Source organism: Sturnus vulgaris, chromosome 7, assembly GCF_052056855.1.
Source record: "Sturnus vulgaris isolate bStuVul1 chromosome 7, bStuVul1.hap1, whole genome shotgun sequence".
Taxonomy (NCBI): Eukaryota; Metazoa; Chordata; class Aves; order Passeriformes; family Sturnidae; genus Sturnus; species Sturnus vulgaris.
The window spans coordinates 27,273,489-27,297,897 of record NC_142249.1 but is presented as its reverse complement, the minus strand read 5'-3'; the positions used below and the strand labels follow the sequence as shown (position 1 = coordinate 27,297,897).

Sequence of the window (24,409 nt, the reverse complement as noted above, 5' to 3'; positions counted from 1 at the left end):
AATAAAAAAGCCAACTCGGAATTGAGATACGAGAGTGCGCAGTGTTCTGAAGTACAGAATTCTTAAAAGAGAGATCACACTGTTGTCCCTACAGAGTGTTTTAATATATTTCTAAGTACAATTCGTGTCTGATTTTGGAAATACAAATACATTTCGAATGGTTAAAAACAAAAATTAAAAAAATATTTTGAACATCAGCCAGCTGAAAATATATTTATCTAGTAAATCATCTCTCAAAGCTTTTATATATTTAATTATTCTAACTAAACATAGTACCCTTAAAAAACAAGTTCATAAAAATGTAGAAATGAAATTGTGGAATAATATTACTGGGATATACACACACACACGTTCTATGCATACACAGAATTACAAGGCGGGGTTGATTGGTTGTTTTTAAGTTTGGAAGGTTGTTAGACCAAACGGAACTAGCAAGCAATGCCCAACTCCTGAGTTCCTCAACCATGATAACCATAAGCTGATTTTAAAATTGTTTTTATCTTTTTTTTTTTTTTTATACACAAGATATTCCATGTAAAGCAGCAACAGCAGTGCAGTTACTGGTAGCAACATCTCAAAAGTAATAAAAAACCCCATACATCCAGACAGTAGTACATTGCACACACACGTGATTCTCATACACCCATCGACAATTGGTCAGAGTATTAAATCAGTGTACAAATTAAATATTTCCAAAAATGTGCAAAAAAGTCAACGTTGATAGAAAAAAACACCTTTGTGTACATACATTACAAACTGTGCCCAGCATTCAACTGAGAGTAAAAACATTTACAGTGAGAAACTGATAGATTAAATAGAGAATTTAATGGCTACATAAAAATGTACATTAGATCAAGAGTAAATTTACAAATTTTTATTCATAGCTTCATGAAAACTAAAAGCCTACGTTCCAATTAATCTAAGTCTCCTCCACATATTTACAGTGATACTCCATTATACGACTCCTGCGAGGTCTGAGATGCCAGACACTCTGCTTTAATAAACCATTCCAATTTTAGGGTGACATTACCTTTTTTTACTGGTATTAACAAGAAACAAACACTAGGGAGCTGACAATCTAACAGCTATTCAGAAAAGAAAATGCAATCCTTGTTTTTATATCCACATTATATAGCCCTCTGGGAAAAAAGGATCATCTAGTTTTTGGGTAAAAAAAACAAAAAAGCTCTGATGTATTTCCTATAACTACCCATTCATGAGCTGGAGTATCCTTTTCCTTATCTCTCAACAGAAGACCCTGACCTCCAATCCTTACCTGTTGACTCAACGTAAGGGCTGAACCATGAGATACAATTTTTATGCCGTTTAATCCAGGTCCTCTCCCTTTAAAATAAGTTACTGAAAATTAAGACCTAGACAAAATGTGACTGCTCTGAAACATGAGAAATACCATATCCTCCATCCCACCCACCCTTTAACTCCGTGCACATATGTATTGCTAGAGGAAACCCAAGGACTGCACCAGCAAACCGGGAGCTGCAGCGTTCTGGGTTCAAGTGATGGGCTCCCTGGCTTAAAGCTGGACATACACTTTATTTAGGAGCTATCAGGGACCACCACCTATGCAGGACTTAAGCACTGCCAGCTAGAAAGAAAAATAAAAGGTGTGCGCCAAGTGGGGGATATCAAATGAGAAAGGAGCTCCTTTGTTTCTGATTGCAGATTTTGATTCAGAAACCCTGGGTTGATAGCAAACCTGTCTGACCCCTCAGTGCACTTTAGTGGCTCCTCCTGAAGGCAGCATCCACATCCAGGTAACTGTGGGTGACATCTGGCTGTCACAAAGAGGACTGGCCGCTTCCCAGAGCTTTGGAACATTCTCACTATGGCGAACAAAACCTATCAGGTCACAATTTTATCTTCATGGTGTTCCTGAAATGTCCCAAGGCTCAAACCCAGCTACAGAAGTCACCAGGTTTTAGTCACCAAGCTTATGCAATAATTTTAGAATGACAACAGCAAGATTAAATTAGAAAGAGCTTTTAGAAAGAAAATTCTTCATTTTAATACAAGCATGAATTTTGCATATGGGAACAGCAACTATAAACACCCACATGTCTGAAATATGGGCAGTGTCTATCACTTTTTACTAGTACCTGCTTTACTCAGTCAGCAATACCTTACTGGTGGATATACACTATTTATAAGAGACATGAAACATCACTTTTGGCTATATGCATATGGGATAGAAAAGCTTTGGTAATTGTATGTGATCTACACTGCAGACTTGTCATTGCCACAAGACAGCAAGTTACCAGCAAGAAGAAATGACACTGGCGGCAAGACCTTCGCTTTTCCAGAAAACACCATAGGGACTTACATTCAAGCACACATTATACTTTTCTATATGCGTGACACAGTCTTTCAAGATTAAAAAAGTAAGAAATCGCTTATAAATAACTGTAGAACTGACCAATTTGCTCAAGTCTCTGAAGCTGCAGTTAAACATTGCTCTATGCTGTCCAAAAGAATGGCTTGCTGTACTGCACTGTACCTATGGGTGCTACAAGGCTTTCAGTCAAGACAATGGCAGGATTAGGATTATCCAAAAGGCACAGGAAAGAAATCTGTTGGTTCGCTTGGACAGATCATATTCCTGTGCACTGAAAGTAAACAGCTTCTAATACAGTACCATGCTTACAAATGTACCAACTTAGTTTTCAAGCCCAGTAAGAAGCTCTGCTGCAGAGTCTGGTACCCAGAGCCAGAAAACCAAGTCCTGACAATCCAGTTACTTCTGTGCACGCAGACAAATCCTCTTACTGGCATGTGCATTGGTGCACAATCTCCAGAACGCAAATATAAAACGTGTATTAGCACAGGAAGCCAAAAACCACTTTAAAGTTCTGAATTTGAATGTCTGCTGCAGATTGTAACTCAAGCACACTCTTCAACACAGTTAGGCAAACTCTGCTTTTGGCACTTTGAAAAAAACCATTTTCTAAGACTGCTTTGGTGACATGGAATTGTATGACATATTTCAATATGGTGTTCTAACATGAACAAAATTAAGGCATACAGAGAAGAAGGCACTAGCTAAAAAAAACCTAAACTTTACATTTTATTTTACTGAAAGGACTCTTTAGCTACCAATTGAATTGGAAATCAATTTAGAAGTTTTAAGACTATATTGAAACTGTCAAGAAAAGAAGACTGTAGATTTAAATAGACAATTATTAGATCCATACCTTTTTGGGTTCTTCCATGGATATTTCTATCACCCAAATAAAAAATAAATTACTTTCTCTAATACAGCACAATTGAAACCTCCAGTCATGCTCTAACAGAGCTGTTAGTTACACCATTAAAACCATACCACAGAAGTAGCTTTTGTCACTTAATATATGCAACAGACAGAATACTAAAAATCATTAGATAAGTAAGACTTTTGAAAATACACATACTCACCTTGAATTTCAACCCTCATTTTCTGAGAGTACAGCTTCATCATAGCATTTACAGAAAAGCAAACCAACCCTGCAGCAGTATTGCTTTCACTGGGATTTTTTAATAATTAGATTCAACAATTAAGACCAATTTGTGATTCTAAAATGCTGGTGGGCTCTTTAAGTAAGATACAAGAAGTTGTGAGCAGGGATCTTGTCTCTGCAATCCTCAAATTCCATGCACCCTCACAAATTCTAGAAGAAGGGATCATTCACCATCACACCAGGAGTCCCTGTAAGTATTTAACAAACCGTGTGTACAGCTCATTTTACTACATTAACCCACTAGGGGTAAGTAATAGCCAACCGTTTGGTAAAAGTCTGATTTAGTTTAATAATTATTTCTGGCTCAAAATATTTGTGTTAATAGCTAATAACAATTTACTCTAAGTTATTTAAATCAGTAGAGAAATTTTCCTTCGGGTGAAAAAAATCTAGGTCAAGCCTAACCTTTGTTAAATCTGTAAAATTTTACTAGAATTGCTCAAACTGGAAAATGTCAGCTTCATTTAAGAAGCACAGTCTTTACACTGGCAGCTTTCTGACATGCCAAAGACATGATGAAAAATGTATTCTGAAAGTTGCTTTTTTCCTGGCTCCAAAACACTGACCATTGTCATGACTGAATGCCATTTTTTTGAGAAAAGGCACAAAAGCAGCAAACTTGATTGTTCAGTAATTAAAAATCACAAGGAAGTGATATTGCAATATACATGATCCAGCACTGTCTCACAGAAAGGTCACATTATAAGAAAACTAGATTCTGAAAATTTTCAAGCTTCAGAGAGTGCAGTTTCTCTTTAGAATAGTATATTTAAATGTTATGAATGCTACAGATAAACCTGGCTCCCTTTAATGTCCTTTTTTGGTAATATAAAATTTCCTTACCTTTGCAGGCAACACTGACCACTACTGATTTTTATATACATTTTCACCTTGGTTTTGGTACCTTCTTAGTCTGTAATTTAATCATTTCAATTACATGATCTTGAAAATTACCTACATAAACTATTAGGTTCTACATTAAACTTCCCATCCCTGTTGTCACTATATTCTGCTTATAAAGCAAAGGTCCCTTACAGCAGAGTACATACCAATTCTTCTTAAAGGCTGCTTCATAGCTTTTATCTAGTGACAGAGAAACAAAAAAAAGTCAGTACAAGCTGCCTTTCCCTTCAGCCTTTTACACTTTTCCTGGTCTGACTAGTTCTTCCCATGCTCAGGAAACCTTGCACAGTTGTGTACCCTGACCAAGAAAATAATAAGTTGGGTAAAATACTCACACAAGCTGAAGAAGTCACCACTCTCAGTCTCTGGAGAGATGGCTACAAAAAAGTCATTCCTACTCCACTACAGGTAAAGTGATTAGGATAGATCCATACTCCTGCTTATGCTCTGGTAAAATATATGGAATTCAGCAGAATAAATTCAGAAATCTCCTATGTGAGTGACTGTGGGAATGGGTAAGCTTATTGTTCTGTCTCCATGCATTTTGTAAACCTGATAGTCCTCTAAAGATGCAGAACAGGTAGAGCCTTGTCAGACTAGACAAGGGTCACAGTACCAGCCTGCTCTGCCTTTAAAAAACAACAAAAGCAAGCAATGAATCATCCAAAACAGTAAACATAATTTCAGTTCTGTTGTCCAATAGTTTATTTCCAAATGCCCCTTTAAATTATTTATGTTCTGTTATTCTACAAAAATATCAGAGTCTGACTTTTCTGTTGTGAAAAGTCAGTTATTCACTACACCTGATCAGTACCTGGGCTTCTCAACTGAGAAGCAATATTTTAGATTTTCATTTCTTTTATTATGCTCTTTCAGAAATAGAAAAAGTAATTAACGTACACTTTATGACAGTTGGAAATCTGAAAAACACCCATCTGGATTATCAGGCTGGAATAATCACACTCATGTTATTTAACTGCTGGCTCTCTCTGCACTTTTGGCCTGATCTTTTTACAATTTTCTGTGCTGTGCCTCCTTCATAGGATTCATCAGTGCAACCTTATTAAAAATATAACGAGTCTTAGCTTTCTCAGTGACTCCTTCTTGATATTAAGAGATGTTTGACTTTATTTCAGTAATTTTCAATACGTCCTAGGTGACTGACCTGCATTACTAAATTAATTTTTTTTAGTGCAGTATGGGAAGAATTTGATATTATTCAGGCACTTGATGTTGACATACATTCCATCCTAGCGCCTCTCAACAGCTTTGAAAACATTTCATATAGCTCATTCTGATTCCAGTAACTCATACACTGCACAAGGATTAGTCAGTCCCTTTCCCGTGCAGCCATTCATGGGACTGTGGAGGAGAATTGACCCTCAACAACAGCATTTTTTATTAGCTAAGATAACTGTCCCCCTCGAAGCTCATGCAACAGAGGTTCTCTTTGGCAGATAGAGCAGGAGGCGTTCTCCTAACTATTTACATCCCATAGCTGACCCTTGTCTAGCATGGAAAATGTCCCCTTTGCAGTATAGTAGTTTCTAGGAGTCTGGGCCCATAATCTGTTTACCTGTAATTATTTTCCTGTTAAGATAATACAATAATTCTACACCAAAACCTCTAAATAGTACATCAGTTTTGAGCTCGTTTTTGTTATTTTCTTTTGGTCACATAGAAGTACCAGCTAGACATGCTGCTGTACAAAGAGTTCCAAGTTCTTCCAGCTTCATCAATTAACTCTCAAAACCGCATGTTCCTGCTTTAACTGTAAATTCCAGAAACTGATTTAATGCTAAAATATAATAAGAACTTAGAACTCTCTGTTGCAAGTACCTACAATATAGATAAGAGTCACACAGAAGTAACGTTCTTGTCCTTTAGCTGCATGTCTATTTTTCCCTGCACCCTGAGTCAGTCAGCGGTGTCAGAAAAAGTCACACAGTTCCTGACTGTCTAAGCATTTGTAATTTTTTTCCTCTTTAAATAAGGAACAAATATGTACTAAAGTGCTTTATCTACATCAACCACATCAGTACATTATAGAAACAAAAAGTTCTAGTTCTGGTGGGAGAGGGGGAGAGAAGATTCTCATTTTAGATACAAAATTTAGATTGTTTACAATCCAAGTGAAACAAAGATTCAAGAGAATATTCTCTCTTGTCTTTTTTCTCCATTTTTCTTTGTAAAAAATAAAAAATAAAAGTGCAGTCAAATAGAAAATAAATGCAGTAGATGCAAGCTGAGTTGAGGCAGGTGTTAGTGATAGTGTGCAAACGTGTGTCTTAGCAGTTCATCTGCAAACGGTCGCAGCTTGGCCTCGATAAAAATCCGTTTCAAGAAATCCCGAGCGTGGTCGGAGACGTGAGGAGGGAGCTGGGGGTTGGTTGGCTGAGTGGCAATTTTAAAGATGGCAGCCATGGCTTCAAACTCTGCCCATGGGGGCTTCTCAGTGAGCATTTCTACCACTGTGCAACCTACACTCCTGAAACAGAGGCAGAAGTGAAACAGCAGGTTACAACACAGTCATGCCATTCCAGGAAAACAAGAAATAGCAGAGAGGGACTAAAATATCACAAGCAGTGTCCACTTAACACTACAGAGTAACTTCAGCATGAAACAGGCATTGAGAAAAAATGGCATGTACTGCTATACCTTTATCTCAAAGTTACACAAATCACTACCTATGTCTCCACTTTATTACTTCCCTGGGCCAAAAGCTACTACATCTCAGTGAAAAGATAATTACATATTTATCAAGGCAATACCAGCATCCAGTGCTCAGCAGGCTGACAAAGGCCACCCACTCAGCACTACACTTGGAAGCTTTCCTACTCGAGGCCAAGCAGAACTGCAAAGCATCAGGAATGCTCAGTGCATGCCATGTGTGTTGCCAGCTCATTAGAAATGTACAAGTTATCACCAGTAAAGGGTGTGCAAACATAATATGGCAGCTGAAAAACAAATTGTATCTTCTCTTTTAGTTAAGGATGCTTAGAATATACTTAGATTGACAAACAAAATTTTAAGTTCCTAAGTAACCTTTGTATACAAAACTCATGTTTAAAGAATGTAGGAAAGCAGAAGGGCAGACATATAGCCAGAGAAATTTTGTTCCAGAAGTTCTGAAAGATCAGCATCTTCCAATAGTAAGTGAATGATATTGCAAAATGGATTTTTGGCTGGAATAATTTCTCAATTCCTAGAAAGTTTGAATGTTTTTCAAGATGCTTGCAAGGTGTTTTGTTGTTAAACAGGGGTACACTGCTTTACACAAAAAGGATTTACTGACTGACAGCAGTCCAACTTCAGTATTTTTTCTTGAGTTTCCATCATATAAGACATAATAACTTTGGTACCAATACTTCAAATTTGAACAAGTCAACTGCTTAATATTATAAGGTTGATCTATTATTAATGTATACAGAGTAATTACTAAGTAATCTGAAATGGCCTAAATTAGTTTCCCTGAGGTTAAAAGTATTGCTATTGGTTGGATATAATGCAGTTCTTTTTCTGTTACTACTCCTGCCTGTCTGCTGCTGCCTGCCCATTACTGCATATTCACAAATCAGCTGCAGTGCAAGGGGTCTCATTGCCACAGTCACCGATCCACTAGGCTGGAGTCATGTTAGACTCTGGCATATACAATGTTTCACTATGCTTCATTTTTGAAAATTACCTAGTCCTCTTAGCTCTTAGGCATTCAGTAACAACTTGAACCAAATTATTTTTTTATATTTTTAGAGGAGTATCATTTTATTTTCCACCTTGCATCACAAAGGGATTTCAGTGTTGAAGCTTCATTACAAGACAGTGACTGAACTGGTGTTTCAAAGCTTCACACATTCCTTTCAGCCAGTACCTCTCCAGAATTAAACAGTTTGGTAATCCTAACTTCATGCAAGGTCAGTTGAAAGGATTCTCTTATGATCTCTAAACTGATGGGCTGAGAAATTGCCACATGAAAAATTAAATTTCAGTGTTAAGACTCTCCAAATATGACTGCCAGTGTTCACATTTGCCACCTTCCTCAGCTTAAATCCCAGGATGAAACACTGCAGCTTCAGATAACAAACACCTACTCTCTGTTGAAAATGAAATTACACTTTTCAGTAGAGAAGGGTATTTTAACATACCAGATGTCTGCTTTTCTGCCATACCCTTCTCCACTAATAACTTCTGGGCTCATCCAGTAGGGAGTTCCTGTGACAGACTTCATTCCCGTACCAGACAGACAGATTGTCTGCAGCCGTTTGCTGGCACCGAAGTCACCAAGCTTCACATTGCCTGCTGAATCCCGCAGAATATTTGCTCCTGGAAGGGGGGGGGAACACGGCATTACCTCCATGAAAGACTCAAGGTTTTGGGGTAGGAAACAGTAACAGAAGTTTGTATTCAATGATACAATTCAACATCAACCTAGGATTTCAACCCAGAGAATTTACTTTCTCTGCTCATTCCTACTACTCTATTTTGGAGTTCAGAAAATAATGAATTGCACACTGGCTTGCATCCTAGGCCTTTTCCAGGAAGGGGTAGTCCCTTTGTAAAGCCCTCCTGACAAAATAAAGAATGTGCGATACATTGGAAATTAAAAACATGGGAAAGGAGTTTCCACATAACTGAAAATGCCTCCATGCTATTTTAAAGCAAAACCTCAAAATGCGTTAGAGATTTATTCAAAACAGTTATCTGCACAAGATGTACAAACTGACTGTGATACCTCAAGCTGCTCAGGAACAAAATACTGCTGATACAAAGCAACAGAAAAATGGTGAAAATATTCAGGGAATAGAATAGCATTGTGTTCAACACATCTATTCTGCACATCACCATGTTCCTACATATTCACACCTTGCTTATGCAACACTTGAAAGTCACCTACACCTCTCTGCAAAAAGTAAATGTTTCACCAGGCTTCCTAGCAGTAAAACGGAAGAAGTCTGATCAGGCAAGTCAGCTCTGTTGGTCACTTCCTGTACCAGTGAAGTGCTGGGTAATTTCTATATAACTGATAAAACAAAACTGCAAATTTAAACTTTGGAGTCATGATGCATTTCCTCTGCACATGCTATTTCTAATGACATCATCCTCCAATATATTTCAAACTACTAATAGTAAAATAAAATCAAAGGAATTTATCCTGATTGTTTTAAAGATGAAGACTAAAGAAACATTGCCAGAACTCTGCTAGAACATCCCAAAGTTGCTTATTTCTCCCTCCCCAGGTTACAACAGTGACAGGAGTAAAAGATGGAAAGCAATCACATTGATTTTAAGTCAGGATTTTGGTATTTGAAACTTAATGTCATTTTAGTGCTTCACATAAGATTGGAAATGGATCAGTAATAAAGAGCACTGAACTGTACACAGAACTATCATTACCTTTAATATCTCGATGGACAATCATATTACTGTGCAAATAGTGAACTCCTTCCAAAATCTGCCGTGTGTATTTACGAGTCACGTTCTCTGTGAGTGCTCCATACGATTTCAATTGGTCTTTGATGGAACCCTACGGCACAGAAGTATAAAGCATTAACACTTCTAAAATTCAACTAAAATTCAATTAAATTTATGCCTGAAATGCAGATATTTAAAATTACAATTCTTCTTGATTTAACTTTAAAACTCACAAGCAGCTGAACAGTTCTAGCCCAATGTACAGAAAGCAAACAGCACCCTCAAACTTTTTGATGGGTAAGTGGTGATACTCAGGATGGACATAACACATGCCCCTTGTGTTAGCTTATACTCAGAAAAAAACATGGTCAAGAAAAAAAATCAGCACGTGCTAGAGGGTGGTGGTTTAAGTAAAAAATAAGAGGTAAGCAAGTCTTAGATTAAAATAAGATTAAATCAAAACTTCTTGGGTTTTTTGCAACTATTTTTATATAACTGGTTTTTGTTACACAGAGTTACAAACTGCTAAGATGACTTTTGTCACACTGCCCTCCAAATGATAGAAAAATTCAAGAAGTCCCACAAAACAAGACCCAGAACTCAAAGAAAAAAAGAAGAAACAAACAAAAAACCGACCACCACCAAGGAAGCAATGTCCAGCACTGCTTTTCCCCTCTGGAGTCTCACAGTAAGTAGACTGCTTTAACTATTCACAAATACAGCGCCTTTGTTTCTATAGGAGCACATTTTATTTAGCTCTGCTGACCCCACTTGGTGAGAAAATGAAAAACTACAGTTTTCTGACCTTATAATATTTCCTAACAAAGAAGAACAGCAGTTCAACATATACTAGGTGCCATACAAGAAACAAGCACCAAGATTATTTTCTGTATGTACTTATTCCCACCCCCATCTCAGCTACTTTTTGTTTTCTAGAAACACTTGAAGTGTGGCAAAACAAAACAATAAAATTCAGTGAGATTTAAGAGTTTACTAATGAAAACACTGTCTTTTCAAAGACATTGCCAGGCAGCACTTATGTCAAAACCAAACACAAAGAGCTTTTGTACAGACCACTGTAATTCTGAAAACCCAAGCAAGCAATGGAGAAGACAGGAGGCTGCAAGCACTTGTCAGTACCCATCTTTGCTGTTTTTAATTTGGACAGCTATAAATATCTGTGTGCACTTATGCAAAGCTGAATGCTTGGGTGCTCCTCACACTGCACACAAGCAATGGCTGAAGTGGATGAGCTCTCTTGCTTACCCCAGGCATGTACTCCATGAATATTGAGAGTGTCCTTTCAGGTGGATCTCTCAAGAAGCCATAATACTGAACGATTCTTTCATGCAGCAGATTTTTCAGCAACTGAATCTCACACTCAAGTGCATTTACTTCCTGAAAGGACGAAACAGGAAAGCATTACCATGCTTGATATAGTAAAACTAAGATTTTGGATTTGAATTTTTACAAGCAGAGCAGTGTGTACATATTGAAGTGTTATGCAAACTAAGTAACAAAATACTCCTAAAGTTAATGTAAAGTCTCTGCATTTTATAACAAGAGAATATCAATGCTAAATTGAGGTAATTAAAAACAAAATTAAAAACAAAATTTGTCTTTTCTATACATTATCTTTGGAATTATTTTTCTGGTTTTTTATTGTTTCTCTTCTCTTGAAGTTATGTTTATTTCAGAGTACATTGCATACCAATATGTGCATGAGATCAGTAATCATTATGCAACACGTCGTAAGCCTCCAGTTGGGTAAAAAAAACTACTAACAAAACACAGAAACCCCCCCAACATTTTAATCTTTGTGGTGGAATAAGTAGCACTAATTCTTAACTTTTCCAGGATGATAAACTATACTTTAAAAATGCCTTTGAATACAAGTTGATACTGTAACAATAAAATACAACAAAAGAAAACACTAACAGCTGGTGCTTTCTCTGGGGCCATCCAAAATACAACAAATTTTGCAAACAGGAAGTAAGATATTTTGAAATGGACTGTACAATTAGATGCTGGAAAAATACCAACCCATGAATTCAAACTCGACTAGATTTCCAAATTTCACCTCTAAGTTTTTCATCAAAATCTGAATTTTTATCTGTCATAGCCTATTATGGATACCCTCACACTTCTGAGACTAGAAAGAAAATAGATTTTTTAACACACAGAGGCACATAGTACTACAAAATGCTATGATAAGTGAGCACAAAACTGTTGCTTCAGGAGATATACTGCCATATTTTAACATTTCCAAAACATAATGAATTGTCCTGTTACACATTTTAAAGAAGTAACAACAACAACTACACTAGGAATCTACAGCACAAATTATTCTTTACTTTTTTTTTTGATACTACATCACAAATAGCAGCAACTATAATTGGCAGTCAAGTCAATTCTGCAATCATGTTTACACCCATTGTTTCCCTAGCCTTGCTCCCCACAGTGCAGAATGCAGTCATAATATAGGGAAAGTAATAATTCTCTTCCCATCCCATAAAAAGCAGCAAGTATGGTTTGGGAAAACAAGAAATAGTGGATTGGTGCTACTTTTAAATTGTTTATCTCCTTCAACATCCAGTATTTAAAGATGGACAAGTTGAATTTTAGAGAGAGAATAAATTAACAAGGAGACTTGTGCTCTTTAGGGAGAAACACAGTGTGTAACAGCAGCTAGTCTTGATGCACAAAGTTTAAAAGAAACAAAACAAACAACCCCCCCCCCCAACATAAAAATATCTCCAAAAAAAGATGAAAAAAATAGGTAAGAATTGCAAACTGTCTTCATAGGCAAAATCAATTTGTTTTCAAGAATTTGTTTTCAGGAACACTTATTATTTTCTGCTTATAAATGCAACTTCTTCCAATTACGGTTAGTATAACTAATTATCTATTTCAGAGCACACTTCGTAACAGACTGTTTAATTTTAGAGACTGAGACTGCACCAAATCAAATTATGCTTCTTCACAGTGTAAGGATCTGTCTGAAAATTTAAAAATGTGATGTAATATTAAATCAGGTAAGCAGACTAATTATCTATGGTACTAACAAAAGAGAATTCCTTAAAAGGACATGGCTTCCTAACATAACATGGTTTAAAACATGTTCACCACATTTTCATCCTGTTCCAGGAAAGGCATGTGAGTCTGGTCTAGAACACACCACTTCAGCAGAAGCCTCTTCCAAGGTCTCTCTTTAGTATGACTTACCTTGCTGGTTTCTGGACTATCAGGATCAAACTGAACTTGTTTAACAGCCAGTTCTCTTCCAGTATCAGCATCGTAACACAGGTATACTCTGCCAAATGCACCTTGACCCAGCAGTTTACCAAGTCTCCAGTTAGTTGGAGCTCGTGGTGCTGAAAATACAAGTATGTTTTGGTTTGCAAATGAGCTTGTTATTCAGCTGATCGAGAAAAACTGGAATACACAGAAAATAATTTTTTAAAAGACTACTTTTTCAACAGAGACTGTGCATCTTAAACCTCATCATATAAATTACAAAGATCAATAAAACTCCCTGTAAGATGGAAAACATGAGCTACTTAAATTTATTCACAAAATAAGTTGTGGTAGAACTAGACATATTTAAAACAACTAGTAATAGCTAATCTGAAAAACAGAAAAAGCATGTTAAACAAACAACTTTCTTTTAAAAAAATCGACGCATAATTACAAGTACGAGCTATTGAAGTCATCATAATGTATATTTGCTCCTGAAATTCCACCACGGTATGAAGCAGTACAACTAAAAATGTATCATTTAAATGAAAACATGACCAATATCTGCGAAAATAAATAGTAACTCCAAACTACAAAACCCTTCTCAGGTCCTAAAGAGTCTAAGAAACCACTTTTACAATGTTTTGTTATCACAGATGTAAATTCCAATTGAAAGTCTACATGAAGGTTGGCAAGGTAAGCAATGAAAATACTGATGAGCGTAGTCTTGACCTTTGCCTGTTAGATAAAAATATTTAATGGCATGTCTTTGGATGACATGCTAGGTTTTGACATGATGCACTTGAAAAATAAGTTTTACAGTGGGGTTGACAAAATGCCAGAACTTACAGCGGCTGGGTGGGCTGATGTCCATGACTGACAAGGTGGGATTGTCTATGTCACTGCCCCTCCTCCTCATCCGGTTGTCTTCGTATTCCGGCGTAAAGACGCTGCTGCCACTGCTGGTGCTCAGCGAGTGGTCAGTGGGACTGAAGCTAACCGGTGATCGGAAGCTGTTCCCCTGAGTCCTTCTGGCTCTTGGAAAAGTTTTACGACCTTCAATGATATACACAACACAAAAGTTACAGTACAAAAAGATGCTGCAATGCAATGTGTGCATGCAAATACTTTTTCAATTCTACATCATCTCCTTTGAATCTGCCACAACGGAGGATAGACACAATCATCATGAAATTCACTGGTTTAACTTACCACCTAGAAGAAACAAACATTCATCACAGATGTACATAAGGACTAGACAGAATAAAAAACTTGCGTTTAGGAGATGAAAATTGGGACCAGATTCTGGACCTGTTCTGAAATATAATCAACGTGCTTGAAAAATCTGGAGAACTATAAGAGGAGAAAAAAAACCACTCCGCCTCTGCTTTTACTGCTCTATTAATGTGTAAATACCAAATTTCTGATATTTAGGAGAACAAAATACACATTTACAATTCCATAGTTCCCAATCAGCTTCTTCCTTCTGTAAACTAGAAAGAATTGAATGCAGAGACTGACACATGCAATCAACAGGAAGACCACAAAAGTATTTTAGAAATCAAAATACAAGCAATACAAAATTTGGAGATGGCTACGGCATCAGAATGAAAAACCAGAGCACCGATCTTCAACATGTTAATTACAACCAGATGACTAATACAATTTATGTTAATCTATTTAGATAACATAACTACTTTTAGGATAGCATTTCTTGATTAAGTTTCATCTTGCAGAACTAAGCAATAACTGAAGGAGTCGCTGATTCCTCTGATTAGGTACTGCACTGGAGGAGGAGTTCCCAGAGGACTAAAGAAAGCAGATAAAATATCTTGGAAATAGTAGACTCAGACTTATATACTAGTCTGGACAATTTAAATTCCAAGAAAGATATGCAAACAAGTTATTAAGTGGTTTTATTTACCATTGAGAAGATAAAAACATGACAAACCAGTTATAATTGGTTTGTCAAATGTAGCTAATCCTATTTTCTCATTTCAACAGGACATTCTCACAAGTCAACTCATGAAATGTTGCAGACGAGCTTACTATGCATATTATGCCCAAGACAGATTCAGAGCAGTTATCAGTGATTTCTCATCAAAGGGGAAGATAATTTAAGTGGACATCCCCAGCAGTTTATCTTCAGTCCACTTCCATACACTATTTTAATTCATGATGTACATATGATGGAACTTAATGCACTGAAAAATTGCAGATGACATCATGTTAAGTGTGGCTGAAAGTCTATTCAAAGATAAAAATCAAAATTCACAGTGGTATTGGAAGTTAGATATGATTCAAAAATCAACGAGATGAAATTCAATAAGGAAGTACAATATACATACTTAAAGAGAAATCTAATGCAGAATCTACAAAGTGAAAAGCGATTGATTGGCCTGAATTGATGAAGAAAATTATACATGAAATGTAACCAGAGACTGAAGAGCAGTCAGAATGGTGACCAGAGAGTAGGGTCATTCTGTAATATATTAGTGTGACTGCTGCACAGCAAGATCTGCTTGTATCCTGTATTATACATGAAGTGGCCATGAGAAAAGCCTCAGCTCGGGCAGGAGAAGAAAACCAAGACGAAAAAACAGATATGTGTGTGATGTAGTGATATATAAGGGCAATGACCTGTGTTAAAACAGAGTAACTAGTTACTATTTTCATTTGCAGGAAAAATGTTTTGGGAGACAGAGAAAGCTAAGTTATAAGATAAGCTATCTTGGAAGTTGGTAACAAAGAACAAATAGAGTAGGTCTTCTGTTGAAGTCAATTTAGAGTTTACTTGAAAGTTAGTGTGACAGATATTTGCCTCTAAATCTTGCCTTAGAGCAAGGGACTGGACTTTGCAATGCCTCAGTTTGATATTTCTGTAATTTCTGTAACATAATTCCATGTATTGCTGTGCTCATTCCACACTGCAAGTGAAGCCATCTGGTCTTGGGAGACATTTCTTCTTAACACTTCTCAACTAGCGCCTGACACACCCTGAAGTACGAAACTCCTTCAGCTGCTCCTCTCTACTTCCTTTAGAAATTTAACACATGTTAAATTTTTATCGATGGTATTACTGTCCAAATCAGTTTTGTGGACACATTAACAGGTGCTGCGTTGCATTCCAACAACTTACTTATATCACTGCTCTTAAATTTTATTTACTCTTTTAATCTAAGAAACTGTTAACAGGAACTCCATCGTACCCGGGATTTCTTAACGCTAAACAAGACATTACAAACTGACATACCTACTTTAGCTAGAAAAGGGTCACAAAGGTCAAAAATTTATACTGTATGATTTGTGTGTGGCCAAAGATAGTAAACATTTCCACAGTAGTGCATATGAATTCTGTAATCCATAACTTAACCAGAGGTAAAACTGCTCAGAAGTTCTATCAGTCATTAGAAGCTTAGCAAGTGAGTTTGGAAAAAGAATTTAAGCTTTCAATTTCTTCAATATTTTCATTTAATTTCATTAAGATCTTACAATTTCATTCACATTTTCAGATGAGAAAAATAGATTAATAAAACTGTTGCAGTGTTCATACTTACCATCATTGTAGTCTTGTTGATGATATGAAATATGGTATCTTCTGGGATAAGTTCCCCCCTTTCCAAATTTCTCAAATATTGGGATATCATACTCTACTAGAAAACAAAAGGATTCATTTCAAAATTTAAAATGTGACAAAAGCATGTTAAATTAATCACTTTGGTAATACAAACTTAAAATGGGGGAACATATCAGAGGATATGAAGGGTTGAAGCATCAGAGCAAAAGATTTATAGAACAAAATCGTAACTTACAAGAACTAAAAGGACTTCAGTCAAAAGTCCCAAAGGATCAAGAATTCAACAGCTCAAGTGGTTTGTAACCTCCTGCTTAAAAGAATGTTGGAGGACTGCAGCATGCCTGATTACACCAGTTTTAAAAATATTTTCTAGAGGAGAAACTATTCCAAAGGATATAATTTAAAGTTGTATAAATATTAAAAACTGGAATGAGTTAACACAGCTTGAATTACTAAAAGACATCCAACAGATCCTTTTTTAAAAGTTATTGGGGGGGGAAGATTAAGATAAAGGAAAAATAGTTGGTTAGAAGATAATTACATAAGAGGGGAGGAAACAGTCAACAGTCCACAGGAATCTGGGCTAAAACTAATGCAGTTTAATTATCCACGAATTCTCTGTACAGAAAAGGGAACAGTGAGACGACAAAATCACTTTGAGAAATAAATCCAACAGAGTAATTAGAGATGGTCCTTAAGAGTCTCCATGATTGGATAGTAAAGTTGCAGATGAAATTCAGTATAGGTTTCTGTAAAGGTTTGTAACAGAGACTTTCAAAAACGCAGCAGCTGAACTCTTTGTATTAGCTGAGAAAAAATTAAATGCTGTAACATACACTGAACAAAGTTTTGGTCTAAACCATATCAAAGAATTTAGTAAAACTGGAAAATATTCAGAAGTACAGAGATGATCAAAGATACAAAATTGCTTCTCCATAAGGAATGCAGGCCTCTATATACTAGAAAAGCAACAGCTCAAAGGGAGCAAAGGGGTCCATAAAAAAACCAAACCAAACAAACCCACAGGAAAAACAGTAATAGAGAAGAAAAAAAAGTCTTAAAGTCACAAAGCACATACTTCATAAAACACAATAAATTGCACAACTTTCTGTTGCAACCTACAGCTGATGCTGAGAAAGTTTATACAAGTTGGAATAGGGACAAGAAAGTGTTGGAAGGAAAAAAAATCTATCAAATCAGAGAAAAGCATCTTGCATTTACAGAACCCTTGAGCAATACATGACTAGGAATATATTCTGAGAGAGGAACACTACACACCCCTTTGTAGAAGCCCAGTACTGGTTGTGGCAAGAGGAAAGACTAGGCCAGATGAACATTTTTTCTGCTGCCGTTACACATGAAATCATGATAATAAATACTGAATATGGAATTAATGACTGCTGTCCATTACACTGTTAACATACCAGAATATGCCATGGGAAAAAAACCAACAAACTCCCTTAAAAAATATTGCAAGATGATTTTATTAGAAAGTAACTGTAATGAACACTAATAAATTAGATTAGGATTATATAAAAGGCAAAGTAATTTCCAATATTTCCAACTCTTTTGGTACTTATCTCTACCACCTAAATGCTTCTTACACACAGTTTTTGCTTTATTTTTATTTAAAAGTGGTGCAATCTAATCACTCTAGAATTCTAAAAAGAAAAAACTCGCCATCACACACTTATCTGAATAAAGCTTCAAAATAAAAAAAGAAAGAAGCCTCAAAATACGTAATAGACTGAAGAAACACAAAACCTTTTTGATTTACTGGAAATTAATTGCTGTTCAACAGCAAAGTTTTGTAGTGAGACATGACTGTGTGAAGACATTTCAGAACACTTTTAAGGTTACCCACTGCACTTCGTAGCCTGAACTCTGCACAACAATTTGGACTCATGCCAGAGTATGGTATGAGAAAACATTACTAGTGATGATTAATTTATAGGCACAGCACACAGGTCTCCATCCTTCCACTTTGCAGTGCTTCCAATCACAGAAATCATAAGCACTTCAAAGAGATTCTTATTTCACAGAGAAGAAAACAAAGGCTCTCCATGCACTGGTTTTGGCTGGAATAGAGTTAATTTTCTTCATAATGGCTCTTACAGTGCTACATTTTGGATCTGAGGCCAGAACATTGTTGATAACATATTTTAGTTATTGCTGAAGTACATTTACACAGAATCAAGGAGCTTTATTGCTTCACACACTGCCCTGCTAGCTGATAGAGTGGGCTGGGAGGCACAAGAACTTGGGAAGGAAAAGACCTGGGACAAGTGGTCCCAACTGACTCAAGGGATATCCCATACTATCTGAGGTCTTGCTCTGAAACAAAAGGAGGGAGAAAGACAGAGGAAGGGAGGACATTCATAGCAATGGCACTGGTCTTCCCAGGTCACCACTAGGAATGATGAAATCCTGCTTTACTGGAAATGGCCAAACACCTGCCCGCTGATGGAAGTGGTGAATGAATTAATTGTTTTGTTTCACTTGTGTGTGCAGCTTTTACTGTTCTATTAAATTACCTTTATTTTAACTAATTTTCTTACTTTTCACCTTGGATTCTCTCCCCAGTCTCACACAGGAGAGTGAGTAGCTGTGTAGGGTTTAGCTGCCTACTGGGGTTAAACCACACCACCTCCAAATTAAATGAATTAACCAGTTATACAACAACTTAGAGACAGATATTACAGTCCAATTCAACTAAGTGTTGCATGCCCCTATGCACTGTAACATTTGTTCTTTTTACAGAGGCAGACAGCTATACAACGCCCACTAGGAGTGGTGTCACACACAATCTGGAAGAATCATGAAATTTTGTGTATTTACATGGTATCTTTCACTGTATGCATTTGGCATTTCTTTGCTTCCTTCTACCATATTGCTTGTGTAATACAATACTTCTCCAATGTGAACAACCCTTCTAAGTCCTATTATTTGCAAGAGGAGCAACTCTGGAAAGCTAGTGTATCTCCAGTGATTTTTGCCTACCTGAGAATTCCTGATGATTATCTGGATAGCTCTGTGCTCTTGGCATCCGAGACTTGGGATAGTTGTCCCTGGAATTGTAAAAACACACAGAATCTAAAAAACTACTGTTAATCTAGACTTAAGCTTACTGTCCTCTTACTGATGAAAAGCCACTGCTATACAGGTTGCTGCACTGGTTTACAAATGTGGAACTCAATTCTGAAACTCAACTCTAGTAGGTAACTGTAACAACTGAGTATCAGTAACAATGGAAAAGCTTGCTTATTGAGCTTAATGTAGGTAAGAAAGCAACAGACTCTGTTAATGAGCAATGATATTAGTAAAAACATGAATTATCACATTTACAGCCACAAAGGAACACTGTTACGTTTCACACCTTTATGGCTAAACACAAAGGTTTACAGACTGGCAAAATCAGTTATACAGACTACAAAAACTCTTGAGGAAATTTAACCAAAGAAATGTAGAACCTTTTAATGAGGAAAAACATTTCCACTTCTCTCTATGAAAGTCATAGGATTAAGAGAGTGATTTTATTGAGTTATAGAATGATGAAGAATTTTTTGGTTCTTACATGATCACATTGTTTCTTACCTACAGTTGGTATGTAACTCCCAGCCACCAAAAGGAATGGATGGGATTGCCAGTCAGAGCAATCGATAACAGTTTATTTCCATAAACATACCAAAACAGTGTCCTCCTTTTTCTGGTAAGAATTTCTCTAATGGGTAACAGAAGCTAAATGAAGACACAAAACCTACATCTTTGTAGGAAATATTTAAATGGAAAAAAAAAAAAAAAGGAAAACAAACTAAGTAGAGGTGACAAATTAAGTAAATAAAAACAACCAAAAGAAGTTTTGATAAAGAAATATGAGTTGCATTAAAATTTGGTTTGTTTCCACTTCTTCTACTCACACTACTACCCCACAAAAACCCTAAACTTGGCAATTAGGTAAAATTTCTCTTCTATGTAGCCACATTAAACACTGTGTATGTATAACCTACTAAAACCACAAAATACTTTTCACACCTATTCTCTCATTGCTTGTGAAATGCACTCAAAACTGTATTTGTTAGACCAAATCTATGTGTCCTCAAACCACATATTCTCAAATGAAATAGTACTACTGAATAATATAGCTCTGATTAATTGCCACAGGCAGTGACCACTAGCTCTTCTCCTCTCTACCAAATAAATAAAATATTTTATTAGCAGTTTTATTTGCTTCGCAGTTGGAAAAAAAACAAAGAGAAAATCTGCACATTAAATCCAAGGTTATTTGCCTGACCACCATAAACTAAACAGGAATATGTTCTGCTTGACTTGGCTGGTGGACAGTGACCCCCTCAAAACACAGGAGTCTCCTCAGAGGTCAATCCAAAAAGACCTCCCACAGCACAAACTGCCTCTTGCTGACTGGTGGGCTTTAACAAAGAAAAATAAGTTGAAAGTTTGCAACAGGAACAAGGGGAGAGGAACAGACAGTAATTGCAAAGGAAAGGATGGGATTGCCTGTTGAAGCCTGTAAATGATTCTACCCTCCTTCTTGAATTGCTTTGGCAAAGGAAAGCCTACTTCATATGGCAGTGCCTAAGAACTTAAATTTACTGGAGCGGCCCACTGCCAGGGAATATACACCATACATATGAAAGATCTAACAACATTTAGTAAAAACCTGCAATACATTTTTGTAGGACCTTAAATCTAAATTTTTGTGATTTATATATGAATTCTTAAATAAAAAGTGCTACAGTATTTTCCATGTATTAATAAGCAATTAAGTTTCAATAAGCTTTTATAAACATTCTATAACTTACAAAGGAATTTCTGGAAGAAGTACTGTTACTCGAGAGGAGTTGTATTTTACAACTGAGACATTATGCAATCTAATAAAGATAATTAATTAATATAAATAATTTTTTACCCATCTAACGGGCTGTCAAGCGAGGGACAACTTCCTGAGCCAGAGTTTTCAGGACTGCTCAAAGACAATGGATCCAGCATCTAATAAATAACAAACAGAGGAAGATCAAAAAGTTCAAGGGTTGGTTTTTTTCAATTTTTTTTCTAAATAGTTTAGGGTTTTGCTATAAAACAGCTTATAAGAAACAAATCCAAATCAGATAAGAACTGGTAAAAACAGAGTGGAAAAACAGCTCTTCTGCTGCCTTAAAGTAAGCTCCTTCCAAAAATGAAGTTTGTTTTCGTATATCACATAACATCTACTATTTTATATGAATTGGATACCAGTCTTTTATTGTAAATTAAGCAGTTATCCTTCCAATTTCTATGGGATTTCTATTTCTGTGCCGCATCTTAAAGGTTCTAGGCACCTACTTTGCCATATACCTATCAAGGACTTATTAAAGAAATAGTGGACAGAAAGTGTATTTGCCCTCTGCAAACTCAAACACTTAAATGAACATTGTATTAGGGAGGACAACATTTACCACAGGTTCAGCATTTTTATTTCTCTTGTCACATGCTGAACCATATTAATTACCTCTCTAACCCCATGCACTATGGCCCAGCTGGCAATCCATGGGCTTTACCCAATCCCTCATCTCTTACAGAAAATGTGGGGTCTGCTGTCAGAGTGCAAATAGCTGTGCTCAGGCAGATCAACAGCAGAGCAGAGCAAAACCCTCTGCTCTCAAATTCCCTTCTTGTCTTTGTTGGGCGGGCTGTGACAGATAAAGGCAGCATGGCCAACACTTGCCAAGGTGATGTGGCACTGTAGAGGCGGGGAGCAAACAGGATTTGTGAGCCCACCACCCCAAACTGTCCCTTGAGGCTGCTTAGGCTGAACTAACCTGGCTTCTTATGAAAGTAAAATTCATTAATTTAAACCTGCTGACAGCTCACACAGCAATGCATATACGACAGGTTATATATTTTTGGAATACTTAGGAGTGAATGAACATCCCAGGCTTCAGGGATCATCTGTCTGTCTGACCAGTAAGTGACCAGAATTACTTTGCCCAGGCCAAAAGTAACTATTTCACTGGAATAAATCCAGACCTGGGCTGGATCTGACCACATGGCTATAATAATGAATAGCCCTGGTCTGAAAAGTAGGAGATTCAGTCTCTATTCTCAGCTCAGTCATTAAAATTGTGCAATAAATTGCACTATCCCTTTGCCTTTATTTTATCATCTGTCTCTCATTTAGTCAGCTCATAAAAACCGTTGCCTCTTGCCATTTGTAAATACACTGCCAATGTCAACAACAACTTGAACTGATTTGTGTATGCAGCATTATTTTTCTTTCCTCCCTGAAACATCTTTCTCCATTGCCAATTCTGTGTGCAGTTACATTCCTCCTTCTTTCCTGCTGTTTTGAAGGGCAATTTTTATATTCAGAAAGCTGGATTTTTATTTTTGCTAAGTGTGCTGATATCCTACGCAAATGCAGGTGAGTAAGAAGAAAAAAACCAACATACATTTGTCATCTTTACACACCAAAAAAGTGAATTTGGGAAGTCTTTCAGAGATTATTTATGCCAGGCCTACTGCCATCCCCTTGCCTCTACCCCAACACAGTATCTACTACACGGAATCACAGAATATTCTGAGTTGGAAAGAAACCACAAGGATCATTCAGTCCAACCCTTAAGTATCAACTGAGTCCAAATAATTCTGACAGATCCAGACTCTTTCTTAAAACTTCCTTTCAATTACCTGGAAAAGTTGTAAACCTGGTCTTACTTTCATATCATTCTCAGAAAAATAAAGGGGCTCTTGCTTTCTAATGTAGACATCTCTGCTGTTACTTGTATCTATCACTATCTCACTCAACTATTGTGGTAATTAACAATATTAACTTTCTCCTTGTAACAGCATATTTTAAAAAATTGAAGAGACAGAGGAAAAAAAGCCAACCAGGTTCTGCAAGACTTAACAACACAATTATTTCAACCTTATGCCACCAATTAAGTTTTTTAGTTATCATCAATTTTTTTGCTGTTCTTTCTAATAATTCCAGATCCTTCTTGAACAGCAGTATTTCATAAATAAACTTAACAAAAACTTTAATTTCAATAATCACAGGCATACCTGATCCATACTTTCTGGAATGAATTCACCCTCACTGTTGATACTGGTGAAGGACCCATTTCGAGCCACCTGATGCAGCTCATCTGGAATGTATCCTGGGGGAGGTGAACTCCTATCACGAGTATTAGAACCTTTTGAAAGAAAAGGACCAGTCAGAGTCTCTCCACTAACCCAGAATTCAAGGGCTTTATTCAAATACTTCACAGGCACTGAGCCTGCCTGGATCACCTCTTGCTTTAGGAATCCCCCAAATGCCTGTGCAATACAGGACTTAAGTATAGCATTTAAAATCTGCAATCCAGAAATTACAAAAAAATTAGGGCAGAGTTGCCTCAATGACATTAAAGGCAATTTTCATCATACAGGAACAGGAATATAATTTGCCCACACATCTAGTAGAGTAAATCCCTTCTTTTGAACAAAATCAAAACCCAAACCCTTCTACCCATGTCAACTAATCCTTTCCAACTCTTGAGAATTCCAGTTTTTCTATGTTGAATATTAAGTCTGTAAGAACATAAATATATATATTCATAATAAATGCATAATAATTTAATTAAATAATCTGGGAAATTATTAATTATGCTCTCTAGTTTCTTAATTAAGTTTGGAAGTTAACGTCATCCAACTTAAAAGCATGAATAAGCAAAAAAGTTACACTAATCCCAACATCAGTATCTTAAACAGATGCTCACACAGTAAAAAAATATGG

At 36.5% G+C, this 24,409-nt stretch overlaps 1 protein-coding gene across 2 annotated transcripts in view; it reads right to left on the bottom strand.

The window, feature by feature from the left end:
- Positions 1-82: 82 nt before the first annotated feature.
- MAP3K2 (mitogen-activated protein kinase kinase kinase 2) overlaps positions 83-24,409 on the bottom strand; it is a 51,571-nt gene continuing 27,244 nt past the window's right edge. Inside the window, exons 8-17 of one of the 2 annotated variants that reach the window (XM_014889745.2) lie at positions 23,698-23,828; positions 21,566-21,645; positions 19,639-19,706; positions 16,619-16,714; positions 13,911-14,117; positions 13,050-13,198; positions 11,091-11,222; positions 9,807-9,936; positions 8,558-8,735; positions 83-6,903 (exon numbers count right to left, since the gene is read on the bottom strand). In XM_014889745.2, the coding sequence (XP_014745231.1) occupies positions 6,678-6,903; positions 8,558-8,735; positions 9,807-9,936; positions 11,091-11,222; positions 13,050-13,198; positions 13,911-14,117; positions 16,619-16,714; positions 19,639-19,706; positions 21,566-21,645; positions 23,698-23,828 (1,397 nt within the window). In that variant the 3' untranslated portion in view covers positions 83-6,677. The remainder of the gene's footprint in view (positions 6,904-8,557; positions 8,736-9,806; positions 9,937-11,090; positions 11,223-13,049; positions 13,199-13,910; positions 14,118-16,618; positions 16,715-19,638; positions 19,707-21,565; positions 21,646-23,697; positions 23,829-24,409) is intronic. The other variant, XM_014889746.2, reaches the window with a different exon arrangement.